Source organism: Puma concolor, chromosome C2 (assembly GCF_028749965.1).
Source record: "Puma concolor isolate L17-30 chromosome C2, mPumCon1.1.hap2, whole genome shotgun sequence".
Classification (NCBI taxonomy): Eukaryota; Metazoa; Chordata; class Mammalia; order Carnivora; family Felidae; genus Puma; species Puma concolor.
Genome location: NC_141675.1, coordinates 88617934 through 88642308, shown reverse-complemented (window position 1 = coordinate 88642308; position 24375 = coordinate 88617934). Strand labels below are relative to the sequence as shown.

The 24375-nt window shown below is 37.2% G+C and overlaps 1 protein-coding gene across 7 annotated transcripts in view; it reads right to left on the bottom strand.

The window, feature by feature from the left end:
• Positions 1 to 24375, bottom strand: part of LMLN (leishmanolysin like peptidase) — a 149292-nt gene that overhangs the window by 62654 nt on the left and 62263 nt on the right. For 6 of the 7 annotated variants that reach the window (XR_015240236.1, XR_015240237.1, XR_015240239.1 and 3 more), the window contains exons 13-16: positions 20500 to 20632; positions 19172 to 19331; positions 15927 to 16057; positions 8081 to 8291 (exon numbers count right to left, since the gene is read on the bottom strand). Coding sequence is in view for 3 of the 7 variants with exons in the window: in XM_086675161.1 (XP_086531287.1) it covers positions 8081 to 8291; positions 15927 to 16057; positions 19172 to 19331; positions 20500 to 20632 (635 nt within the window). In the remaining 4 variants the exon portion in view is untranslated. Of the gene's footprint in view, positions 1 to 8080; positions 8292 to 15926; positions 16058 to 19171; positions 19332 to 20499; positions 20633 to 24375 lie in introns of those variants that run through there. The other variant, XM_086675162.1, reaches the window with a different exon arrangement.

Sequence of the window (24375 nt, the reverse complement as noted above, 5' to 3'; positions counted from 1 at the left end):
ACTGTCCCAGGAAAACCAGGACATATGGTCCCTGATCTCTAAATATCTACCCATCTATCCATATTACCCCAGGCTGATATTGAAAGGCAGAAGATTGTATGGGCTTTGGGTACTAGGAATACATTAAAAAAATTTTTTTTTAATGTTTATCTTTATTTTTAAGACAGAGAGAGACAGAGCATGAGTGGGGGAGAGGCAGAGAGAGAGGGGGAGACAGAATCCGAAGCAGGCTCCAGGCTTTGAGCTGTCAGAACAGAGCCTGACGCAGGGCTCGAACTCGTCAACTGCGAGATCATGACCTGAGCTGAAGTCAGACGCTCAACCAACTGAGCCACCCAGGCACCCCAGGAATACATTTTAATTTAGCTATGAGTCATTCTCAGGGCTAAAATGACTTCCCCAAACAATTCTCAGAATGGAAAACATTTTTGGGGCCTCCTGGGTGGCTCAGTCAGTTGAGCATCTGACTCTTGGTTTCAGCCCAGGTCATGATCTCATGGCTTTGTGGGTTTGAGCCCCACAGTGGGCTCTGCACTGGTAGTGTGGACCCTGCTTGGGATCCTCTCTCTCGCCCTCTCTCTTTCCCTCCCTCATTTGCACTCTATCTCTCTCAAAATAAAAAAACTTTTAAAAAATTAAAAAAAAAAGTTATACACACACACACATACACACACACAAAGTATGGAAAACATTTTTATTGTATCCAGGAGACCAGGTCAACCTGACTTTATTTTAGAAATAAGTTGTCCTTTCTAATATTTCAATTAATAAACAGCCAACCAAGTTTCAAGTCTGACTTACTTAAAAGATAAGAAAAATAAGATTTGTCTTCAGCTGCACAATGAAAAGAATGATAATTGCTAAGGCACTGAAGCTTGCTCTTCTGAGCACTATGCAGTGTGGAACAAGTATTTAAAAAAAATTATTTCACTGCCTGTAAGCCAGGTAAACAATGGAGAATTTCTATTCTTCCTCAATGGAATCATGCTGGTATTTGTAAAATCTTAAAAAAAAAAATCCCACTTAGCTAACAACAGTCCTCAAAGTTTAGTCCTTATGTCAACAATATCAGCATCACCTGGGAACTTGTTAAAAATGCAAATTCTGGGGGCACCTGGGTGGCTCAGTTGGTTAAGCGTCTGACTTTGGCTCAGGTCATGATCTTGTGGTTTGTAAGTTCAAGCCCCAAGTCGGGCTCTGTGCTGACAGCTCAGAGCCTGGAGTCTGCTTTGGGTTCTGTGTCTCCCTCTCTCTCTGCCCCTTCCCCTGCTCATGTTCTCTCTCTCTATATCTCAAAAATAAATAAAAACATTAAAACAATTTTAATGCAAATTCTCAAGCTTTAACACAGATCTTCTGGATCCGAAATTCTAGGAGTTAAGGCCTAGCAATTTAACATGATTCTGATTAAATTTTGAGAACTTCTGATGTAGGACTGCACTATTCAATATGGCAACCATAGCTATATGTGCTATTTAAATCTCAGTTAATTACAATAAAGTAGTTTCACACTAACATTAACCACATCTTACATGTTCAAAAGTCATATGTGGCTAATGAGTACTGTACTGGACAATGCAGACTATGGAACATTTCCATCAACCCAGAATAAATTGGATAAATTGTAGCCCAGAGCATCAGGTGAAGTGGTCTTGGCTGGATTAACAAATGGACCCTGGAGTCACTAATAACACAGGCATATCCCTTTACTTCCTGACTTTCAATTTAGCCCAAAGGAAACAGGAGAAGTAGGTATTGTTTATCTACTGTTGGTACTAAAATTTAACAAGCTATTAAAACATTAACAGGAGTTCTGGAACATTTGTTCTTCAAAAACACTACACTTTCTGTGTTAACACTAATTAAGATGAAAAGATTCAAAAAGAGGGTTTCAAAATGAATTAGAGACAATAAGATCTGGGTTGTTTTTTTTTTTTTTCTGAACTTCATTATTTATTAGCTATGACCATGGATAATACATTACTTAATCTCTTTATACCTTAGTTTTCTCATGTGTAAAACGATAATTCCTACCTCATTAGGTTTTGTGATGGTTAAATGCAATGATGTAGACATAAAGAATTTGGCAAAGTGTCTAACATTCAATAAATGGAAACAAAAACAACCCTTACAATCTGAAGAGACTAGAAAGAATTCAGAAATAAATCTTTCATACTCACTAATGGAAACTATCTTAGGCAATACAGAACAATCATTTAATCATATTCTAGCATTTAGAAAGTGATGACTAAAGGAGAGAGAAAAGAAGGTCAGCGTTTCACATTCTAAAAGAAATTACAAATGTAAGAAAAGTCTATGCGAACTAACACCTGAGAACAATAATCAGAAAAATTTAGGGAGAAGAATATCTTTTACACTTCCTCCAGAATACTGGGAGTTTTAATGTTTTAAAGGCATGCTTAAAGACCTAAAAAAATACTTTCATAAAACCGAAGGATTAGAGATGGTCATTTTTATACTTGTTTACTAAGCTTCATCATAGGTTAATTCTAATAGTATTTCTCATACAAGTACATTTAAAAAAAAGTATTAAACTGAAACAAGCTATTTACCTGAAAAAAACATTTCTTGTAAAGTTTGCCATAGTTTCTGGCACATAGTTTAATATTCTGTAAAGGCTCAGTATGCTCAGTGAACACATCAGCAAATATGGTAACTCAAGATATTTTACAATTTCAACAGTGATGTGTATGTTTTAAAAGCAATGCCTAAAATGTATCCTTGTAATATTTATACATTTTTCAAAATTTGGTGGTTGTGATGCTCTTTTGAGCATGCTTCCTCATGGAAATGGGCAAGTTAACAGGGAAATCAACCACATCATACCAACACTATATCAGAAGGATAACTGATAAAGAGCGAGCAGGATAAGCAGTCTCAGGTGCAGACTGTGCAGGCATAAGGGGCTGGTGGTTTGCAATCTCGACTCTCCACCTCCTTTCAATAGATTCACTTGTCTTTGCCATGTTCCAAGAACAAGAAATAATTATCATAGCCCCTTGACCCGGTTTGGATTTCCTCTTAATCCTAGACATTCTTCTAGGATTCTTCTGTAGGAATCCTAGGACATTCTTCTGTATTCCCAAGATTCTTACCCCTGAACCAGCACAAATAACTCTCTATTTCAATTCTAACTGCTAATAGCTCTATCCTTGCTCATCTCTTGGATGATGAGATAGAGACAGATTGTTACAGTTAACTGACATTAACCCTAAGGATGGGAACAACTCCATCAGAACCACCTACTTGTGGACTATCAGCCCTTCTATTCTAGCCATAGTAATTTAAGAGTAACAACAAAATTAGGTCATCCTACCAGTTTCATATTAAAAGTAAGTTACCTAAGAGTATTTAGCACTACGTGTACTATTTACCACATTAAAAGGACCCATGATCTTCTGTCATTTCAAACAATTCATTATGTCAGTACTATTATAACTGCACTGCAGAACACAGCAGACTCCCTGAAGTTCTGTTCAGAAAAGAGATAACATAGCAGGCTTGAGGTTGCCATCCTTCGAAAGTCCAGCTTGTAAGCTGGTGTCTGTCTGGGAACTGGTTTCCTCCAGACATCACCCCATTGCCCCTTCCCCCTTTGCTGATTCTGCTTTAACAAGTCTTTGCCATAAGTACAACTACAGGCTGAGTCCTGTGAGTCCTAGCGAACCACCAAACCTGGAGGTGGTCTCAGGCACTCCCAACACAAGTACAATCTCCTAAAACTCACTCTCTACCTAACAGCTCATATCTGCAGAAAGCCCCCAGGATTTGGGAAAGAAACTAAATCTTAGAGGTGGAGAAACTTTGAAGTGTAAATGAATGTAGCCCTCCATTTTCAATCAGACCAAGGAACAGGCAAAGGGCTACACGGTTCCATTTAAAAAATACCTCCAAGGGCACCTGGGTGGCTCAGTCAGTTAAGCATCCGACTTCAGCTCAGGTCATGATCTCATGGTTCATGAGTTCCAGCCCCACATCAGGCTCTGTGCTGACAGCTCAGAGCCTAGAGCCTGCTTCGGATTCTGTGTATCCCTCTCTCTCTGCCCCTCCCCTGCTCATGCTCTCTCAAAAATAAACATTTAAATAAATAAATAAAATAAAATAAAATAAAATAAAATAAAATAAAATAAAATAAAATAAAATAAAAAAGCACCTGGTAGCTCAGTTGGTTAAGTGTCCAACTCTTGATTTCGGCTCAGGTCTCACAGTCATGGGATCAAGCCCCGCATGCGTCTCCCCAGTGAGTGTGAAGCCTGCTTGGGATTCTCTCTCTTCCCCTCTGTCCCTCTCCCACTCACATTCTCTTGCCCCCTCAAAATAAATAAAGTTAAAAAAACAAAAAATATCTCCAATTGAGAAAATGAAACAATGCATGAGATCTTTATTATTCATATTCTAAAATGTCAAACTGATATAAAAACATAGGCCATTTAATTAAAATCTCATAAATCATAGGTCAAAGCCTAACTCAAGAATTTTGCTTTTATAACTCTTAGTAATAGGTCATCAGCCTCAGTTTACACACTTCAATAGTAGGAAATGCCTTTTTATCAAGGTAGTTCTTTCCATTCCTCTCCTGAATCTAAAGGATTTAACTGGAATCTGTCTCCCTGCAACTTCATTCTGTTGGTCTCAATTCTACTCTCTGGAGTCTCACAGAATGAGCAAAATATACCTCAATGAAAACCACTTTGCCTCTACTAGCCAGTCTTTCTATCTTTGTGCATATTTGTGTCTCCTTGCACTTTTCTCTTCTTTGTGGGTATGTCAGTCCCTTCTTTAAGCATCTTTTTGAGTGTCTTTCCCTTTCTTTTACCTAATCTAGTTACACCACAGGCATATTGCATGTTCATAGATATTGCATGTTCAGTCCCAGACCACTACAATTAGTCAAACAATGCAATAAAGCAAGTCAAATGAATGTTTTTGTTTCCTGGTGCATATAACAGTTATATTTATACTGCACTATAGTCTGTCAAGTGTGCAATAATATGTCTAAAAAAATGTACATACCTTAAATTAAAAGTACTTTGTTGTTCCAAAATGCTAACCATCATCCGAACTTTCTGCAAGTTGTAATCTTTTTTGCTGATGGAGGGTCTTGCCTAGATATTGATGGTTGCTGACTGGTTAGTGGTGGGTGGTGGGTGGTGGCTGCTGAAGGTTGGGGTGGCTGTAGCAATTTCTTAAAATATGACAACAATGACATTTGCCACATCAATTGACTCTTCCTTTCACAAATGATTTTCTGTAGCATGTGATGTTGTATGATAGCATTTTGCCCACAGAACTTCTTTCAAAGTTGGAGTCAACTCTCTCAAACCCCACTGCTCTTCCTCAACTAAGTTTAGGTAATATTCTAAATCCTTTGCTGTCATTTCAACAATCTTCACTGCATCTTCACCAGGAGTACTTTCCACCTCAGGAAACCACTCTCTTTGCTCATGCATAAGAAGCAGCTTCTTTCTCATCCATTCAAGTTTTATCAAGAGGTTGCAGCACTCAGTCCCATATTCAGGCTCCACTTCTGATTCTGGTTCTCTTGCTATTTCTACCACATCTGCAGTTCCTTCCTGCACTGGAATCTTGAGCCCTCAAAGTCATCCATGAGGGTTGGAATCAACTTCTTCCAAACTCCTGTTGATGTTGCTATTTTGACCTCTTCCCATGACTCACAAATTTGCTTAATGGCGTCTAGAATGGTGAACCCTTCCCAGAAGGTTTTCACTTACTTTGCTCAGATCCATCAGAGGAATCACTATCTATGGCAGCCATAGCCTTGTTAGGTATATTCCTTATATAATAAGACTCGAAAGTCAAAATTACTCCTTGCTCTGTGGGCTGTGGATTGGATGCTGTGTTGGCAGGTATGAAAACAACATGAATCTCATCCATTTCCATCAGAGCTCTTGGGTGACCAGGTGCATTGACAATGAGCAGTAATATTTTAAAAGGAATCTTTTTTTTCTGGACAGTAATCTCAACAGTGGGCTTAAAATATTCAGTAAACCATGTTGCAAACAGATGTGCTGTCATCTAGGCTTTGTTGTTCCGCTTACAGAGCATGGACAGAGGAGGTTTGGTGTGATTCTTAAGAGCCCAAGGATTTTCAGAATGGCAAATGAGCACTTCGTTCACCATTCAACTTCAGGTCACCAGCTTCATCAGCCCCTAATAAGAGAGTCAGCCTGTCCTCGGAACCTTTGAAGCCAGGCATTGACTTCTCTTTTCTAGCTATGAAAGTCCTAGGTGGCATCTTCTTCCAGTAGAAGGCTGTCTAGTCTACACTGAAAATCTGTTGTTTAGTGTAGCTGCTTCCATTAATTACCTGAACTAGATCTTCTGGATAACTCGTTACAGCTTCTGTATCAGCACCTGCTGCTTTATCTAATGCTTTTATGTTATGGAGATGGCTTCTTTCCTTAAGCCTCATGAACCAACTTCTGCTAAGTTCCAGCTTTTCTTCTGCAGCTTCCTCACCTCTCTCAGCCTTCACAGAATTGAAGAGTTAGGGCCTTGCTCTGGATTAGGTTTTGACTTAAGGGAATGTTGTGGCTGGTTTGATCTTCTGTGCAGACTACTCAGACCTTCTCCGTTATCAGCAATAAGGCTATTTCACTTTCTTTGTCATTTGTGTATTCATTGGAATATCACTTTTCATTTCCTTCAAGAACTTTTCCTTTGCATTCACAACTTGGATAACTGACACAACTAGCTTTTGGTCTATCTCAGCTTTGACATGCCTTCTTCATTAAGTTGAATCATTTCTAGTTTTTGATTTAAAGTGACAGACATGTGACTCTTCCTTTTACTTGAACACTTAGAAGACACTGTACAGTTATTAACTGGCCTAATTTCAATACTGTTGTGTCTCAGAGAATAGGGAGGCCCAAGGAAATGGAGGGAAATGGGAATCATTGGCCAGTGAAGCAGTGAGAACACACACATTTATCAATTCAGTTCACTGTGTTATGAGTGTGGTTCCTGGTGCCCCCAATTAACAAATTATAATAGTAATATCAAAGGTCACTGATCATATATCACCATAACAAATATAATAGTTAAAAATTTCAAATTTTGTGAGAATTACCAAAGTGTAACAGAGAGACCCGAATTGAGCCAATGCTGTTGGAAAAGTGGTGCTGGCAGAGTTGCTGATACAGCTGCCACAAACCTTCCATGTGTAAAAAATGCAATATATCTGTGAAGTGCAATAAAGTAAAGCAGAATAAAATGAGGTATGCCTGTATAACTGAAAATATATTTAATTGCTTTATGTGTTTAATGAACAGAATTTTGTTTACTCTGAATTTCAAAATGAATGGTTGAAACATTCAGTTTTTGTAATTTTTTTTAAAGGACATTTTCCTTTTTTTAATGTTTATTTATTTTTGAGAGAGAGAGAGCAGGGGAGGAGCACAGAGAGGGATACAGAAGATCCAAAGCTGGCTCTGTGCTGACAGCAGAGAGCCTGATGCGGGGTTTCAACTCATGAACCACGAGGTCATGACCTGAACCAGTCAGACGCTTAACAGACTGAGTCACCCAGGCACCCCTACATTTTCTTTTCTTTTTTAAAGTTTATTTATTTTGAGAGAGAGAGAGAGAGAGAGAGAGAGAGAATGAACAAGCGGGGTAGGGGCAGACAAAGAGAAAGAGAGAAAATCCCAAGTAGGCTCCATGCTGTCAGTACAGAGCCTGATGCGGGGCTCAAACCCATGAATCGTGAGATTATGATCTGAGCTGAAATCAAGACTCGGTAGCTTAACCGACCGAGCCACCTAGGTACCCTCAGGTTTTGTAATCTTGAATGAATTTTTTTTTTTTTTTTTTTGCAAGTCATAAGGTCTTTAGACCAAAAGGTTCCTTACTCTTGCTACTGAACAGAAGTGTCACATTTACCCACTTTTAATTTCTAGCAATGGTGGGAAGGGGCTTTCCCATAAAACTGCAATTAGAAGAGAAGATGCTCAACTTGTTTTAGAGTTTCCTTGAAGGTAATTTTCAACATTATATAAGAGAAGTCCCTCTCTTTACTCCACCCATAGAGACTACTCACCCAGTGGTAGAGCTCGGGTCAGGTTAGCAGCTGGAGGATCTGTTTCTGGAGGACAGAGCTCACAGAAGTCCCAGCATGATGGGCAGAGCAGGTTACCATCATGAATCCAGCCATTCATCTGAATACTGACGGGGAGGACCTGCCCAGCCCGACTACACAAATATGAAGTGTTCTGAACCCAAACTGTCAGACCTTGGGGAGAACAAGAAACCTTCAAATAGGAAAAAAAAAAAAAAAAAAAAATCAGATCAGTTAGATTCCATATATAATATATGAGCCTTCCTTCACCTACAGGAAAATACATTACTAAAAATACTGACTATAAAACAATTTGGGGTATAGGGAGGTCTTTAATCTCATATAAAGAACGCTAAGTTATTCAGGTTCTAAAATACACTCTGTGGTAGTTGTTCTTAAATTTTTAGTTTAGCATTTTCAAAAAAATCTGAGGAAATCTATGGATACTTTTCAGTACATATACAAGAGAACACACAACTTTACATACAATTTGGATTCACAGACCCCTGAAACCAAGTTATCAAGAATAACATTTCTGTAGGGGTGCTGGCTAGCTCAGTTGGTGGAGTGTGTGACTCTTGATCTTGGGGTTGTGAGTTTGAGTCCCACCATTGGGATTGGGTGTAGAGATTACTTAAAATAAATAAAATCTTAGGGGTGCCTGGGTGCCTCAATCGGTTAAGCATCCAACTCTTGATTTCAGCTCCTGTCATGATCTCTCAGTCAGTGGGATTGAGCCCTGTGCTGGATTCTTTGCTGTCGGGAGTAGAGTTTATTTGGGATTTTCTTTCTCCCTTTCTGCCCCTCCCCTGCACTTGTTCTCTCTCTCTCTCTCTCAAAATAAAAAAGTTTTAAAAATAAAATCCTAAAAAAAAAGAATAACATTTCTATAGATCCTAGTATTCTCATTATACTTCACCTTAAATCTCTGTCAAAGAGCCATTACTCAAGTCATTTTCTCCACAAGTCACAAATTTTGTAAATCAAATTTTTATAATATATTTTAAATTATAAATATATATGCTCATTGTAAAAAGAAAAAAGCATAGAGCACAGAAATGTACACAGTAAAAAAGTTCTTTATTCTTTTCCTTATCCTAGATCCTTCACTCAGGTATAAAAATGGTCATAGTGGGGCGCCTGGGTGGCGCAGTCGGTTAAGCGTCCGACTTCAGCCAGGTCACGATCTCGCGGTCCGTGAGTTCGAGCCCCGCGTCAGGCTCTGGGCTGATGGCTCGGAGCCTGGAGCCTGTTTCCGATTCTGTGTCTCCCTCTCTCTCTGCCCCTCCCCCGTTCATGCTCTGTCTCGCTCTGTCCCAAAAATAAATTAAAAAAGTTGAAAAAAAAATTAAAAAAAAAATGGTCATAGTGATTTTATATGGACTGGTAACATCTTCAAAGGCAGGACTTGCGGCACCTCAGTGGCTCAGTCGGTTGCATAAGTGTCTGAATCTTGGTTTGAGTTCAGGTCATGATCTCACAGTTTGTGAGTTTGAGCCCCACATTGAGCTCTGTGCTGACAGTGTATGCCTACTTGGGATTCTCTCTCTCTCTACCTCTCTCTCTGCCCCTCCCATGCGCATGTTCTCTCTCTCTGTCAAAATGAACGAATAAACTTAAAAAAAAAAAAAAGTGCTTAAAGGTAGGACTCATATTTTAACTGCGGGGGTAACTAATAAAATCAGATTTTTTTTCTTTTTATTTTAGAGAGAGAGAGCATGAGTGGGGGAAAGGGAGAGAGAAAGAGAATCTTAAGCAGGCTCCATGCTCACCTGGGATCATGACCTAAGCAGAAATCAAGAGTCGGCTGCTCAACTGACTGAGCCACCCAGACACCCAAGTCAATTTTAAAAAGCAAACACGTTAAAACTAACTTTAAAAAAGTGTTAAATGTGTCTTCTTCACAGTTGTTTTATAAAAAGACACATTAATGCCAATTATGCTACTTCACTTTAAATATTTCCGGAACTTCTCTCCTGGGCCTATCCTCAAACCAAGTATATGATTTTGAGTATGTTTGATGGTGGTAAATTTTTACTTTGCAAGTTGATATAGTTTTTAGAAATACCAAAAGTTACCCAGAACCAAGTCTGGTAAAGTTGACTAAATCAGTTAACATTAAATTAATATAGGTGTGATGCAAAATACTAAAACTGATTTTCCTAGGAGGCTACTAAACTCTTTCTAAAGGCAATTTCTTTTTTTTTTTTTTTTTTAATTTTTTTTTCAACGTTTATTTATTTTTGGGACAGAGAGAGACAGAGCATGAACGGGGGAGGGGCAGAGAGAGAGGGAGACACAGAATCAGAAACAGGCTCCAGGCTCTGAGCCATCAGCCCAGAGCCCGACGCAGGGCTCGAACTCACGGACCGCGAGATCGTGACCTGGCTGAAGTTGGACGCTTAACCGACTGCGCCACCCAGGCGCCCCTCTAAAGGCAATTTCAAAAGAGGAGTTCCATAAGTACATTTCAACAATGGAGTCATCTTTGAAATAACTCAATCATGAACTAAGTTTAAGTGTAATACTCATGTGGAAATTTAAGTTATAATAAGTTCAAGAAAACAAATGACAACAAAGTATAACCTCTTCCATAAGTCTGTCATTCAATGACCCACATCTAGGAAGCACCACCATAACTACAGTGCAATGTAATCATTCTTTTAAGTGAGAACTGACTGAATATTGTGCTTTGTGGCTGAAAAGGATACCAAAGAAGTCCGTGACCCAGTACCTGTCCTCTAGCAGCTTTAACTGAAGAGAAAAGGGTGGCATATAAATTCCACCCACCCACCCCACCAGCAAATTTAACAGTGTTAAGCTGTTTATGATTAAGAGTCAATGTTGGAAAATGGAGGGACTGTAAAGTATCCTTCAAAGACAGAAGACACTTTGAGACTGAAAAATGAAGGAGGCAACTCCATACACTTTATATAGTTTAATTCAGGGTAACTTACTGACAGCATGATCAGGTGGATGGTGATTTGGACAGTTGTGCAGCTATTCTCTGCAAAGTCCAGTCCTTAGTCTACATATTTTATAGAGGAAGGGGACGAGCAGAAGGGTATGTAGTAAGATCAAAAGGCTTACATGCACTTCAAAGGGTTCACATGCATCCAATAGACAGCTAATCTTTAACAGACCTTGTGGTACCATCTGTGCGTCAGGAGGAGGAAAGACTATGTTATCTCTAGATTCACAGGAGGCCAAAGCAAGCCTCCCGCATTCCAGCTTTGGCAGGCATTTCTAAGGTATACATATTAATCTCCAAGAGGCCTGGAACACATAGCCCCAAGAGAGGTCATCAATCATACATGAAGAAGATGGAGGGCTAAAGATGGAGTCAGTACTGTCAGCATTCCTACAGTCAATAAATGGTAGAAACAAGCAATAAAGCTTAGAAAGTTTCATGGAAGAAAGAGCATTAATATCCTAAAGATGTGCACAGAATCTGGATCACAGTGAGGAAGAGATGTGACCTGGCGGACTGTGTCAGAATCTGGGTGGGTAAGGAGGGTAATTATGTAGGGGTGGGAGGTGAAAGGGATGTGGTCAGATCAAATAAGCATACTGAGGACAATGAGAGTCAGATTTCTCTCTGTGAAAGGAATTACAAACATGGAAACAGAGAAAACTAAACTGAACCCTTTAGGGTTGGACTGGAACCAAAGATACTGGTACAAACTCAGTTATACACACACACACAAACACACACACATATGAATATACAAGCAAATTACATACACACATCTATTTCCCAGATCTGTTCACCAAGAGGGCTTGGGGAGTAGCTATATCCTAGTGACAATGCACAGTACATCTAACAACAGATCTTAGTCTCTTAAATACCATACTTCACTAAAGAAACTAGAGCTTTTTGGGGCGCGTGGGTGGCTCAGTTGGTTATGTATCTGACTCTTGATTTCAGTTCAGGTCATGATCTCACGATTCAGGAGTTCTAGCCCCACGTCGAGCTCTGTGTTGACAGTGCAGAGATTCTGGGTGTTTGGGATTCTGTCTTTCTCTCTCTCCGCCCTTCCCTGCTTGCTCTCTGTCTCTCTCTCTCTCAAAATAAATAAAAAAACAAAAACAAAAACAAAAAACTAGAGCTTCTTCAAGAATTTGTTGACTCAAGAGCTGCATGTGCTAGAATATCTTGCACCAGAAAGCAAGGAAACATTCAAAGAAAGATGGGGAAAGACCAGAAGGACATAGAAACCTGAAGGGGCCTCCTCTGGCCAAATCTGGGGGAAATTGAGTATCAAAATAAATAATGATAGTAATGGTAATATCTTTAATAAAATGGATTTCATGACTCAATGCTGATATAAATGTATAAATTAGTAAAATGAAAGTATGGTAAGAAAAATTTATTGACACAATACTTCCCTGCAAAATATTTACTGATTACAAAGGGAATTAATAAGAAAAGAGTAATTGATAGTGAAGAAGCCTGGGAGATACCAGCAAGTTAACATCACCAGTAAAAGGACAAATCATGAGTGTACCACCATAAGAACATGAGCATCACTTCTGTGATATTACTGCCCAAAATACATGACCTGAATTTCATCATGAGGAAACATGACAAACCCAAAGTGAGATACATCTTAGAAAAAAATGACTTATAGTTTTTTTAAATGTCAGGGTTATAAAAATCAAAAAAAGACTCAGGAAGTGTTCCAGACTGAAGGAGACCAGAGACAGGACAACTATGCAACATGTGATATTAATCCAGATCCTATACTACAAGGACATTATTGGGACAATTAGCAGAACTTGAATAGAGCCCAAGAATTAGATGTATCAGTGTTAATTTCCTAATTTTTAAAATAGTATTACGGTTATATAGGGGGATGTCTTGTTTAAAAGAAATGCACAAAGTACATGGGATTGAAGGTAAAGCACATCAACAATTTGCACTTAAATGACTCAGAAAAAACATTTTGTACCATTCTTGCAACTTCTCGTCAAAATAAGTAAAACAAACAACAAAAGGCAAAACAGCTAATCCATGTTAACTGTTTGGAACTCATACATATTTTCCTATATAAATGGTGTTTAGCATTAAATTAGTAAAATTAAATTAGCAAAATTAACTGACAACTCTAAGTACAGGGAAGCCAAGTACATTTGATTTTTGTAGATGGTACTGCAAATTTGCATAATCCCTTTGTGGTACTGGTGGTGTTGACAAACCATTAAAATTGCCTGAAGAGGGGGTGCCTGGCTGGCTCAGTTTGTAGAGCACGTGACTCTTGATCTCAAGGTCATGAGTTCAAGCCCCACGTTGGGTATAGAGCTTACTTAATAAAGAAATGAAATATAATAAAATAGCCTGAACGGGTCATCCTCCTATTATAGTTGCCAATGTTCTAGCTTTATCCCATTAAAAAATTTTTTTTAATGTTTTTATTTATTTTTGAGACAGAGAGAGACAGAGCATGAGCGGGTGGGGGGGGGTGGTGGGGAGCAGAGAGAAAGGGAGACACAGAATCTGAAGCAGGCTCCAGGCTCTGAGCTGTCAGTACAGAGCCCGACGCAGGGCTCAAACTCATGGACTGTGAGATCATGACCTGAGCTGAAGTCAGACGCTTAACTGACTGAGCTACCCAGGAGCCCCTAGCTTTATCCCATTTAATTTAATATTTTCACTTATGGGAATTTAGAAAAATAATTTTTTTAAAAAGGTAAGATAAAAGCATAGTATCATGAAAAGTGAAAATTAACTCAATATACAACAAGGAAATGACTTCCCTAATTATGATATTTTAAAAAGATGCAATGAGGGGCGCCTGGGTGGCGCAGTCGGTTAAGCGTCCGACTTCAGCCAGGTCACGATCTCGCGGTCCGTGAGTTCGAGCCCCGCGTCGGGCTCTGGGCTGATGGCTCAGAGCCTGGAGCCTGTTTCCTATTCTGTGTCTCCCTCTCTCTCTGCCCCTCCCCCGTTCATGCTCTGTCTCTCTCTGTCCCAAAAATAAATAAACGTTGAAAAAAAAAAAAATTTAAAAAAAAAAAGATGCAATGAAATTAGTCAAAGACAAATATCATATGACTTCACTCATGTGTAATTTACGACACAAAACAGATGAACAGAAGGGAAGAGAAGCAAAAATAATATATAAACAGGGAGGGGGACAAAACAAGAAACTCTTAAATATAGGAACAAACTGAGGGTTGCTGGAGGGGTTGTGGGGAGGGATGGGCTAAATGGACAAGGAGCATTGAGGAGGACACCTGCTGGGATGAGCACTGGGTGTTATATGTAGGGAATGAATCACAGATTCTACTCCTGAAATCATTATTGCACTATATGCTAACTAACTTGGATGTAAATTAAAAAAAAAAAAAGTAAACAAACAATTGAAAAAAAAAAAGATGCAATGTCTTGGGGGGGGCAGGCCTGGGTAGCTCAGTCAGTTCAAAGCCTGACTTCAACTCAGGTCATGATCTCCCAGTTTGTGAATTTGAGCCCTGCATTGGGCTTGCTGCTATCAGCTCAGAGTATGCTTTAGATCCTCTGTTCCCCTCTCTCTCTCTCTGCCCCTCCCCCTACTTACGCTTGCTCTCTTTCTCTCAAAAATGAATAAACATTTATTAAAAAAAAAAAAAAAGATGCAGTGTCTTATGGCCATTGGGGCATCTGGCTGACTCAGTTGGTAGAGCATGTGACTCTTGTCATGAGTTCAAGCCCCATGTTGGGGGTACAGTTTACTAAGGAAGGAAGGAAGGAAGGAAGGAAAGAAGAAAGGAAGGAAGAAAGGAAGGAAGGAAGAAAGGAAGGAATGAAGGAAGGAAGGAAGGAAGGCAGGAAGGAAGGAAGGAAGGAAGGCAGGAAGGAAGGAAGGCAAGAAGAATAGTAATTTTTATTATTGGGAAAACTTGGAAAAGGTGTTTTGTTCTACAGAAGTACTAAGTAAAGGCAGTAAAACAAAATTTTATATTATGATTATAACCAGGTCAAAACTATGAATTAAATAAACAAATATATCTTCAAAGGAATTTATCAGAAAATGGCTGTTGGATTACAGTTATCAGACTATAACTGAAAAGTATTTATTTTGAATTTTCATCTATAAGGTTTCAAAGATAATTTTATATGAATTGTATGATGTCTGGATTATATCTTAATAAAGCTGTTACAAAAAACTAATTTTATAAGTAACTTTAAAAGTAGTAATTAAATTCCCAGCTACATAAGTCCATTTATATCTTGCAGCTGAAATGGTACAAAAAATTCTTACTTTTCAGTTCTCAGGATCACACTTTCCTCCCTGACATCCATTAGTAGAGTATGGAATATTCTTTAAGTTGGATATTCATAAGTTATAGAATGTCTATATCTTAGTAAGTTTTTAATAAGGTGATGCAGTCATTTAAGGTAGTTTGCTACTTTTGGATTTCTAATTGCAAAGGAGAAAAACAATTATTAATCTGTAGCTGATTTATTAATTCTTAAATCCATGCTTTCCTCAGATCTTATGAAATAAAATCGCAAATTTTTTCCATTACAAAGTAATATTTAAGAACAAAATTATATATATTCCATTATTTCCTTGGGGTATATGCCCCAAGTAAAATTAATATAAAACTTGCTGATATATAACAATTATATATGTATTTTTAAACAAGTGGAAAAAGGTAATTTCTCAAATAAATGACCATATTTTCACACATAAGCAAAGTAATATTTATATAAACAAGATAAGTTAAAGAATTAATCAGTAAATTATATAAAAATATAAAATGTATTTTAAAATATAAAAACCATATAATGAGATAAATTATATAATATTTGATAATAATTATTAACAATCATATAGTTTACCTGATAACATCCACTCCCCCAGTCTGGGTAACTCAGCTTCCTCTCACACTTTTCCATGACAAATGCGGATTTCTGAATTAGACAAACTGAATGAGGTCCATACTTTTCAGCACCATAATTTTTAAAAAGGTCTGAAGCAAACCAGAGAACTTTTCTTAAAAACTGAGTTTTGGTTCAAAGAACAAACTGAAGCATTCCATTTTTATGGTTAAAAGTTGCTTTAAAAACCAAGCATGTTTGGGCTGCCTGGGTGGCTCAGTCAGTTAAGCTTCTGACTATTGATTTCAGCTCTGGTCATGATCTCATTGTTGTGAGACAGAGCCCCCATTGGGCTCTGCACTGACAGTGCAGAATCTGCTTGGGATTCTCTCCCACCCTCTCTATCTCTCTCTCTACCCTTCCCCTGCTCATGTGCACGTGCATGCGTATGCATTCTCACTCTCAAAATAAATAAATAAATAAATAAATAAATAAATAAATAAACTTAAAAGAAAAAAAGATTCTTTCTCCAGCTCCTCTGCCCCTCCTTTACTTGTGTGTGGCTTGCTCTCTCTCTAAAAAAATAAAATCAAAAATTAAAATAAAAATCAAACATGTTTAATGGAAATTTTCAATTAAAAAAATTAAGAGAAACAGGGCTCCAAAATCAAACTAGGTTCTCAATAAAGGACTTGGTGGGAAGAAATTATTCTATCAAAAATGGGAGATAAAACTGGGCTTAAAGTATATAAGTTAGGTATGCCTGGGTGGCTCAGTCAGTTGAGCATCTGACTACAGCTTAGGTCATGATCTCACAGTTCGTGGGTTTGAGCCCCACATTGGGTTCTGTGCTAGCAGTGTGGAGCCTGCTTGGGATTCTCTCTCTCTCTCTCTCTCTCTCTCTCTCTCTCTCTCTCTCTCTCTGTTTCTCTGCCCCTCCCCTACTTGTGCTCTCTCAAAATAATAAACTTTAAAAAAATAAAGTATCTAAGTTAGATATACAGAAGAAATGGCACAAAGAATCGTCTTTACTGGTAGTCTAAATAGGAGTCACCTCCCAGATGACCCATGATAGATGAAGCCAACTGACTTATATAATGAAGGCTTTTTTGGGGATGTTGCAAAACTTTTTGCAAAGTTTTCTTGCATTTTTATCTCATGCTATCTGCTGGAAGTCCATACATAAGATGCTGATCTAGTCTCAGACTAAACACAAACATGCAGGGGCGCTTGGATGGCTCAGTCGGTTGGGCGTCTGACTTTGACTTGGGTCATGATCTCACATTTCATGAGTTCAAGCCTTGTGTCGGGCTCTGTGCTGCAGCCCAGGGCCTGGAGACTGCTTTGGATTCTGTGTCTCCCTCTCTCTCTTCCCCTCCCCAGCCCATGCTCTGTCTTTCTCTCTGAAAAATAATTTTTTTTTTTTAATTAAAAACACAAACACATAGAGGGATAGGGTGGATTAAATGACCTCTAACTAGCTAATGGACAAATGAATGAGGATCCTTAAGCCCTAGCAAAAATTTGCTCTTTACACTTACTACAAGTAAGATTCATGTTTTGAAAACAGAGAGTTCTTACAGATAAGTATTTTATGTCAGTTTTGAAAAATCTTAATTATATAAGCTAAGAAGGAAAATGTAAAACAGAATTAAAGAGAACTATTGTTTTGTGTATTTGTGAGTATTTCAAAGTCCTTGAAAAACAAAGTGGTCAGTGTCAAAAAAAAGAAAAGAAAAGAAAAGAAAAGAAAAGAAAAGAAAAGAAAAGAAAAGGGAGTGCTCAGCAAACTACAACCCTCAGGCCAAATCCTGAAGGCTACCTGCTTTTATAAAAAATTGTATTGGAGCACAGCCAGTAATTTACACATTAATTTATATGTTGTCTATAACTACTTTCACACTGTAACAGCAGAGTTCATAATTCCAACAGAGACCATATGACCCACAAAGTTTAAAATATTTACTATCTTTCTCTTTACAATAAACATTTGCCAATTCCAGCTCTAAAATAGTAAGATGTGACACCATTTTTGGCAAACCCAAAATTGACAGATCTCTGCATTGCTCAGTTTCAACACTGAACTGCTGAATAGTTACAAGTTTTTAAGACATTTATTAAATGGGTGAGTGATGAAAAAAATGACTGTACAAATCCAGTTAAATCTACCAGGTTTAGAAATAAAAGGAAAACCCATTATAGAAATTTAAAATGTAGAAAACGGAGTCTGTAATAAAGTATGGAATGGCAGGGCGGGGTGGGGGGGTGGTGGATAAAAAGGACCAGGTTACAGATTTTGATGACCACAGAGTGAGAAACTACCTATTGCTCTTTATTAGCATAAGATGTGGTAACATTTTGTTTACAAAGGTGAATACCCAATTGTTATACTCTTTATGTGTATTAAAAGGGAATAATATGGTAATACATCTTACAAGCCATGGGACAACAGTATTATCCTAATATCTGGTGAACAACCTGTTACTTCTAAATTACATAAAATGCACACTCCTGAAAAGAGAAAAAAATGGGATAACTACTATGATTTAACAAAAAGAGCGCTGCTTTGGAGGATCTTACACAGGCACCAATTAATTATATTATTTAGTGTCTCTTCATTTACCTGTGAAATTGAATAATATCTTCTCTATCAGGTTTTTAAAAAAAATTTTAATCTTTATTTATTTTTGAGAGAGAGAGAGACAGAATGTGAGCTGAAGAGGAATAGAGACAGAGACACAGAATCGGAAGCAAGCTCCAGGCTCTGAGCTGTCAGCACAGAGCCTGATGTGGGGCTTGAACTTATGAACCACAAGATCATGACCTGAGCCAAAGTTGGATGCTTAACCGACTGAGCCACCCAGGCACCCCTCATCAGGTTTTTAGAAGAATAAAATGATAAAAATGAAAGTGCTCTGCAAATGAAATATCATGCAGATATAAGGTGTAACAAAAAAGTAGCGCATGCACACATGTGCAAGTCTATCTAACAACCCTTGTTATATGTCATAGTTCGAAGCATTTACTATGTGAATTCATTTATTAGTTCTCACAGCAACTCTGTAAGACAGGTACTACTATCTCTTTTGTACAGGGAAGAAACTGAGGCACTGAGAAGTTAAGTTACTTCACAAATGGATACCAGTGGAACCACAATACAAATGCAGACAGTCTGGCTCCTGGGTCTATGTCCTTAATCCCTATTTTATATTGCTGATATGTTATTTTAATATGTATATAACATTTCATTTCACTATACTACTAACCTGGTTGATTTTCCAATATCCTACAATCTGAGCTGCGCTGATATTCACCACTTAAATGCCAACTGAATTCCTGACTGAAAGGGCAGTAGTCAGCAATTTCTACTGAACCACCATAATAAGGCAAGTCTTCTGCAGGTATTCCACTTAGTTTGTCGAAGTACTACAAAAAAAAATTATTAGGAAGACAGGAAAGTAAGAAACATTCTATATAATCAAACAGGCAATTTGTAGCAACCCTCTAATGCTGTATAATACAAAAAAAGATATTACTGTACTTTTCTTCATATGTCATAGAACATAAAGAACATATTCTACCTGAGGGATATTTCAAGGTTGTTGTAGTTTTAAAAAAAGCAAGGTAAGTAAATTAGTCTATGTTTTTTATTAGATGACAAATTTGACTAATGTTTTTAAAAGGATGAATAGGAAGAGTTTTATGAGGTGACAAAACACATACTAATCCAGAGAATTAACATATTTTAAATATAATGCACTTGAAGTATTATCAGAAGACTTAATTTACGTGTTGTTTTGAGAAACTTGAAAAAATAAAACTGTGAGAATATGAATGAGATCATACCTATAAAACACTTGGAACACCAAAGGAACAAGGCTCCAGATAAATTTTAAAGATTTCACATGTACACTAACTCACTGAATTATATTCCTATGCCTAGAAATAGAGTTGCCATCTTATGATGATGTCTGAAGCATTCAGTGGCATCATGAACATATGCAGGAAAGCTCAACATTTAGCAGCAATCATTTTAAATCATCTTCTGAGATACTCCTTCTGACTGCAGGGTCCTTTGTAAATGGCAGGCAGAACTAAAGAGTTTTAGAGATGGCTATTGCAACAAAAAATTTACAGGTCAAATCAGAGATTCAGACTGAATATGTAGGACCATTTCCTTCACCTTTTAGATCCCATGAGTCAAACCTTTCCTAAAGTAGAACTTCTAAGACTTGTAATGAATTGGAATAGAGTACCTCAGTTATTCTCTTTAAAGAACCTTGTTTTCTGTGTATGTTAGAGGAAATTAAAGATGAAGACTTAGGAAACAATTAGAAAAAAATACAAAACATTTAAAAATAGATCCAATAAATATTCTAAATGCCTCTATTACTACAAGGCATTGTTAGATATTAATTATTGTTAATTAGCACATTGGTTTTAAAGAATTATAAGAATTCTCAATTTTTTTTCTAACTTACAGAAAACCAATGGGGGTAAGTTGAAAAACTTAATTCATTCTTCTAACTCAAGATAGAGACTTCTCTTTAAAAAGTTGAGTTGATTCCTAAAACTGTGCCCCAACAAGTGTTACCTGGTACTCTTGAGGCAAAGGTTTTGAAAACTTCTGCAAATTACACACAGCAACTGCTCTCTGGTCCTGTCGGCAAGTTAACTGCAATGGGTTACTTCTAAGCGTGTCACAGAAAGGGCTCAGCATCTGCCTCCTGCACACAAAGAAACACCAAGGTACCAAACTCTAAAGAAAACATAACAAATCCATTTTCTATTATAATTTCAATATGTTTTGATAGCTTAATACTAAATGCTGAATCAGGTTATAAAGTTATTTTTCAAAGAGTAAAAAGAAATGCTTAATGTAGTTATAAAAGATTAATGCCAAATGCCTTGTAACGTTACTTCACCATTATTAAACAAAATATTTATCTCTTTCTCCACTTTTTCCAGTAAAATGGAGTTCTGCAGACCTGATCTGTGTGTTTAATGACAAATAATGAAATTCCTGATCCTGCTTAGAAATACAAATCTTCATAATTAATATAATGGAGTCTTAGAAAGAGACAGAGATGATGGATGCCCTTTCTGCCCTGCAGCTACAAAGAGTGAATTGTTTTCTATGGCATGATCTAGTTCAAAGACTCTTGTTTCAGTTATACTGAAAACATTCACAAGACATCTTGTTTTCATGTGCAAAATGAAGACTGTGTGAATATTCCTAATTATGACAAGTTGCTCTGTTCTGTTGAATCTAATCTTGGAAGTACAATTTGGAAAATGAGGTCTTATAATTTTCCAGATACCAGAATCTATTACACTGTTCTGTAAAAATAATCTTCAAACCCCAACCTATAATTCTAAATGGTCAATTTATTGATAATTATAATACAAACCATATTAATGTCATAATAGTAATGTTATAAATGAAATTCCAGTATTCTTAAACAATATAAATCCTATTATGACTGATTGCCAAATTGTGATAGTATTACTGCCATTTTTCCTCTTCTTCCACATGTTTGTTAAGGGGAAAAAGCCTAGGTTAGATTTACTTTAAGGAAAATTGATATTTGCTTCATTTAAGTTAACAAAGTATAGCAATAAAACATCTCAGGGAATTATAGCTTCTTGAGATAAAATGTGTAGGGGCGCCTGGGTGGCGCAGTCGGTTAAGCGTCCGACTTCAGCCAGGTCACGATCTCGCGGTCCGTGAGTTCGAGCCCCGCGTCGGGCTCTGGGCTGATGGCTCAGAGCCTGGAGCCTGTTTCCGATTCTGTGTCTCCCTCTCTCTCTGCCCCTCCCCCGTTCATGCTCTGTTTCTCTCTGTCCCACAAATAAATAAACGTTGAAAAAAAAAATTAAAAAAAAAAAAATGTGTAAAAGACCTACCAGTGTCTCTGGTAGACTTGAAGAAGCACACTGTAATAGGAAGGCAAAGGTCTAGAACTCTAGAAACCAAACCAAGAAGGCTTGGTTTCAAATACCAGCTTATTTGATGTTGACTTCATTTTCCTGAGCTTCAACTATAAAGCACTAAGTGCCTAGCACACACAAGTTACTCAATAAGTGTAATTTCTGTGTCCCCACCACTTTTATAAAGTCTTTACAGGGGTGCCTGGGTGGCTCAGTTGGTTAAGCGTCCGACTTTGGCTCAGGTAATGATTTTGTGGTCCATAGTATGAGCCCCGCGTCGGGCTCTGTGCTGACAGCCCAGAACCTGGAGCCTGCTTCGGATTCTGTCTCCCTCTCTCTCTTCCCCTCCCCAGCTTGCACTCTGTCTCTCTCTCAAAAATAAATAAACATTAAAAAAAAAAAGTTAAAAAGAAAGAATAAAATTGACAAACCCTAGCAAAACTGAAAAAGAAACCGAGAAAATGCAAATTACCAATATCAGGAATGAAATGGGATCTCACTACAGACCTTACAGACATTAAAACGATAGTAAGGTACTACTACAAACTACTCTGTACACATAAATCTAATAACTTAGGTAAAATGGACCAATACTTCAATAAACACAAATTACCACAATTCATCCAATATGAAATAGGTAAATATGAATAGCCCTGTAAATATTAAGGAAGTTGAATTAATACTTAGTACAAAAAAGAAACAAAGATATATTCTTCATGAATATATACAGAAAAATCCATTATAAATATTAGTACATGGAATTCAGCGATATACAGAAATAACTATATACCATGACTAAGTGGGGCTTTTTCCAGCAATAGAAAGCTGGTTTAATATTTGAAAATCAATCAATATAATCCATCATATTAATAACAGATTAAAAAAAAATCACATAATTATATCAACCAAAGCAGGAAAAAACACCTGACAGAAGTCAACATCCATTTGTGATAAAAATTCTCAGAAACACAGAAATAGAGAGGAACTTCAACTTGAAAAGGAGCATCTACAGAACACCTACAACTAACATTATACTTAATGGCGAAAGGTTGAATGTTTCCCCTTCTCATTGCGTTAATGGATTTAAAAAGTCAATAAAGATGGCAATTCTCCTAAAACTGATAATGTAAGTTTAACACAATTCATAGAAAAATCCTACCAAGATTTTTTTGTAGACAAGGTTATTCTGAAATTTATATGAAAGGCAGGAACTAGAACAGCTAAAATGATTTTGAAAAAGAATAAAGTGGGAAGAATACATTTACCCAATTTAAGATATAGTATGGCTACACTAATAAAGGACTGTGAAGTATTAATGGAGTGACAGACACATAGATCAATGGAACAGAATAGAGAACACAGAAATAGACCCATATAAATACACTCAACTGATTCCTTCACAAATGGAAGAAAGCAATTCAATGAAAGAAAGATAACCTTTTCAACAAATGGTGCTGGAACAACTGGACATCCACACACACAAAAAATGAACTTTGACCTAAGTCTCCCATTTTATACAAAAATTAACTAAAAATGGATCCCAGACTAAAAATATAGAACATAAAGCTTTAACATTTAAAAAAAAAAATACAAGAACGTTTTTGGAATCTAGGGCTTCGCTGAGTTCTTAGACTTGACATTCAAACCATGACTCATAAAAGGACCTATTAATAATTTTGACTTCACCAAAGTTAAAAACTTATGCTCTACAAAAGACCCTATTAAAAGAATAAAAAGAAAAGCAACAGATTAGGAGAAAATGTGTGCAAGCCACATCTCCAACAAAGGACTAGTATGTAGAATATATAAAGAACTCTCAAAAACTCTCAACAGTAAGACAAAAGCAAACAATCCAATTAGAAAATCACCATAAGACGTGATGAGACACCTCATCCAAGAGGATATACAGATATCAAATAAGCACATGAAAAGATATTCAGCATCACTAGCCATTAGGGAAATGCATATTAAAACCACAATAAGATAATCACTACTATCTTTTGGAATAACTAAAATAAAAAAACAGTCACAACACTAAATGCTGACGAGGATGTAGAGAAACTATTATCACTCATACATTGCTGGTAGAATATAATATGATGTAGCCATTCTGGAAAAGAGTTCAGCAGTTTCTACTACAAAACTAAACTTGTCACTACCATATGACCCAGCAATTGCACTCTTGGGCATTTATCCTGGAGAAATGAAGATTTATGTTCACATAAAAACCTGTACACAAATGTTTGCAGCAGCTTTATTCAGAACAGCCCAAAACTGGAAACAACCTTGTTATCCTTCAACATACAAATGTTTAGACACACTGTGGTACATCTGTATCATGGAATTTTATTCAGCCATTAACTTGAGCAAACTACTGATATACACCATAACCTGGATAAATCCAGAAAATTATGTGGGGTGAAAAAAGGCAACACCAAAAGGTTACATACAGCATGAATTGATTTATACATCATTCATGAAATGACAAAATTATAGAAATGAAGAACAGCTTAGTGGTTTCCAGGGGCTTAGGAGGGGC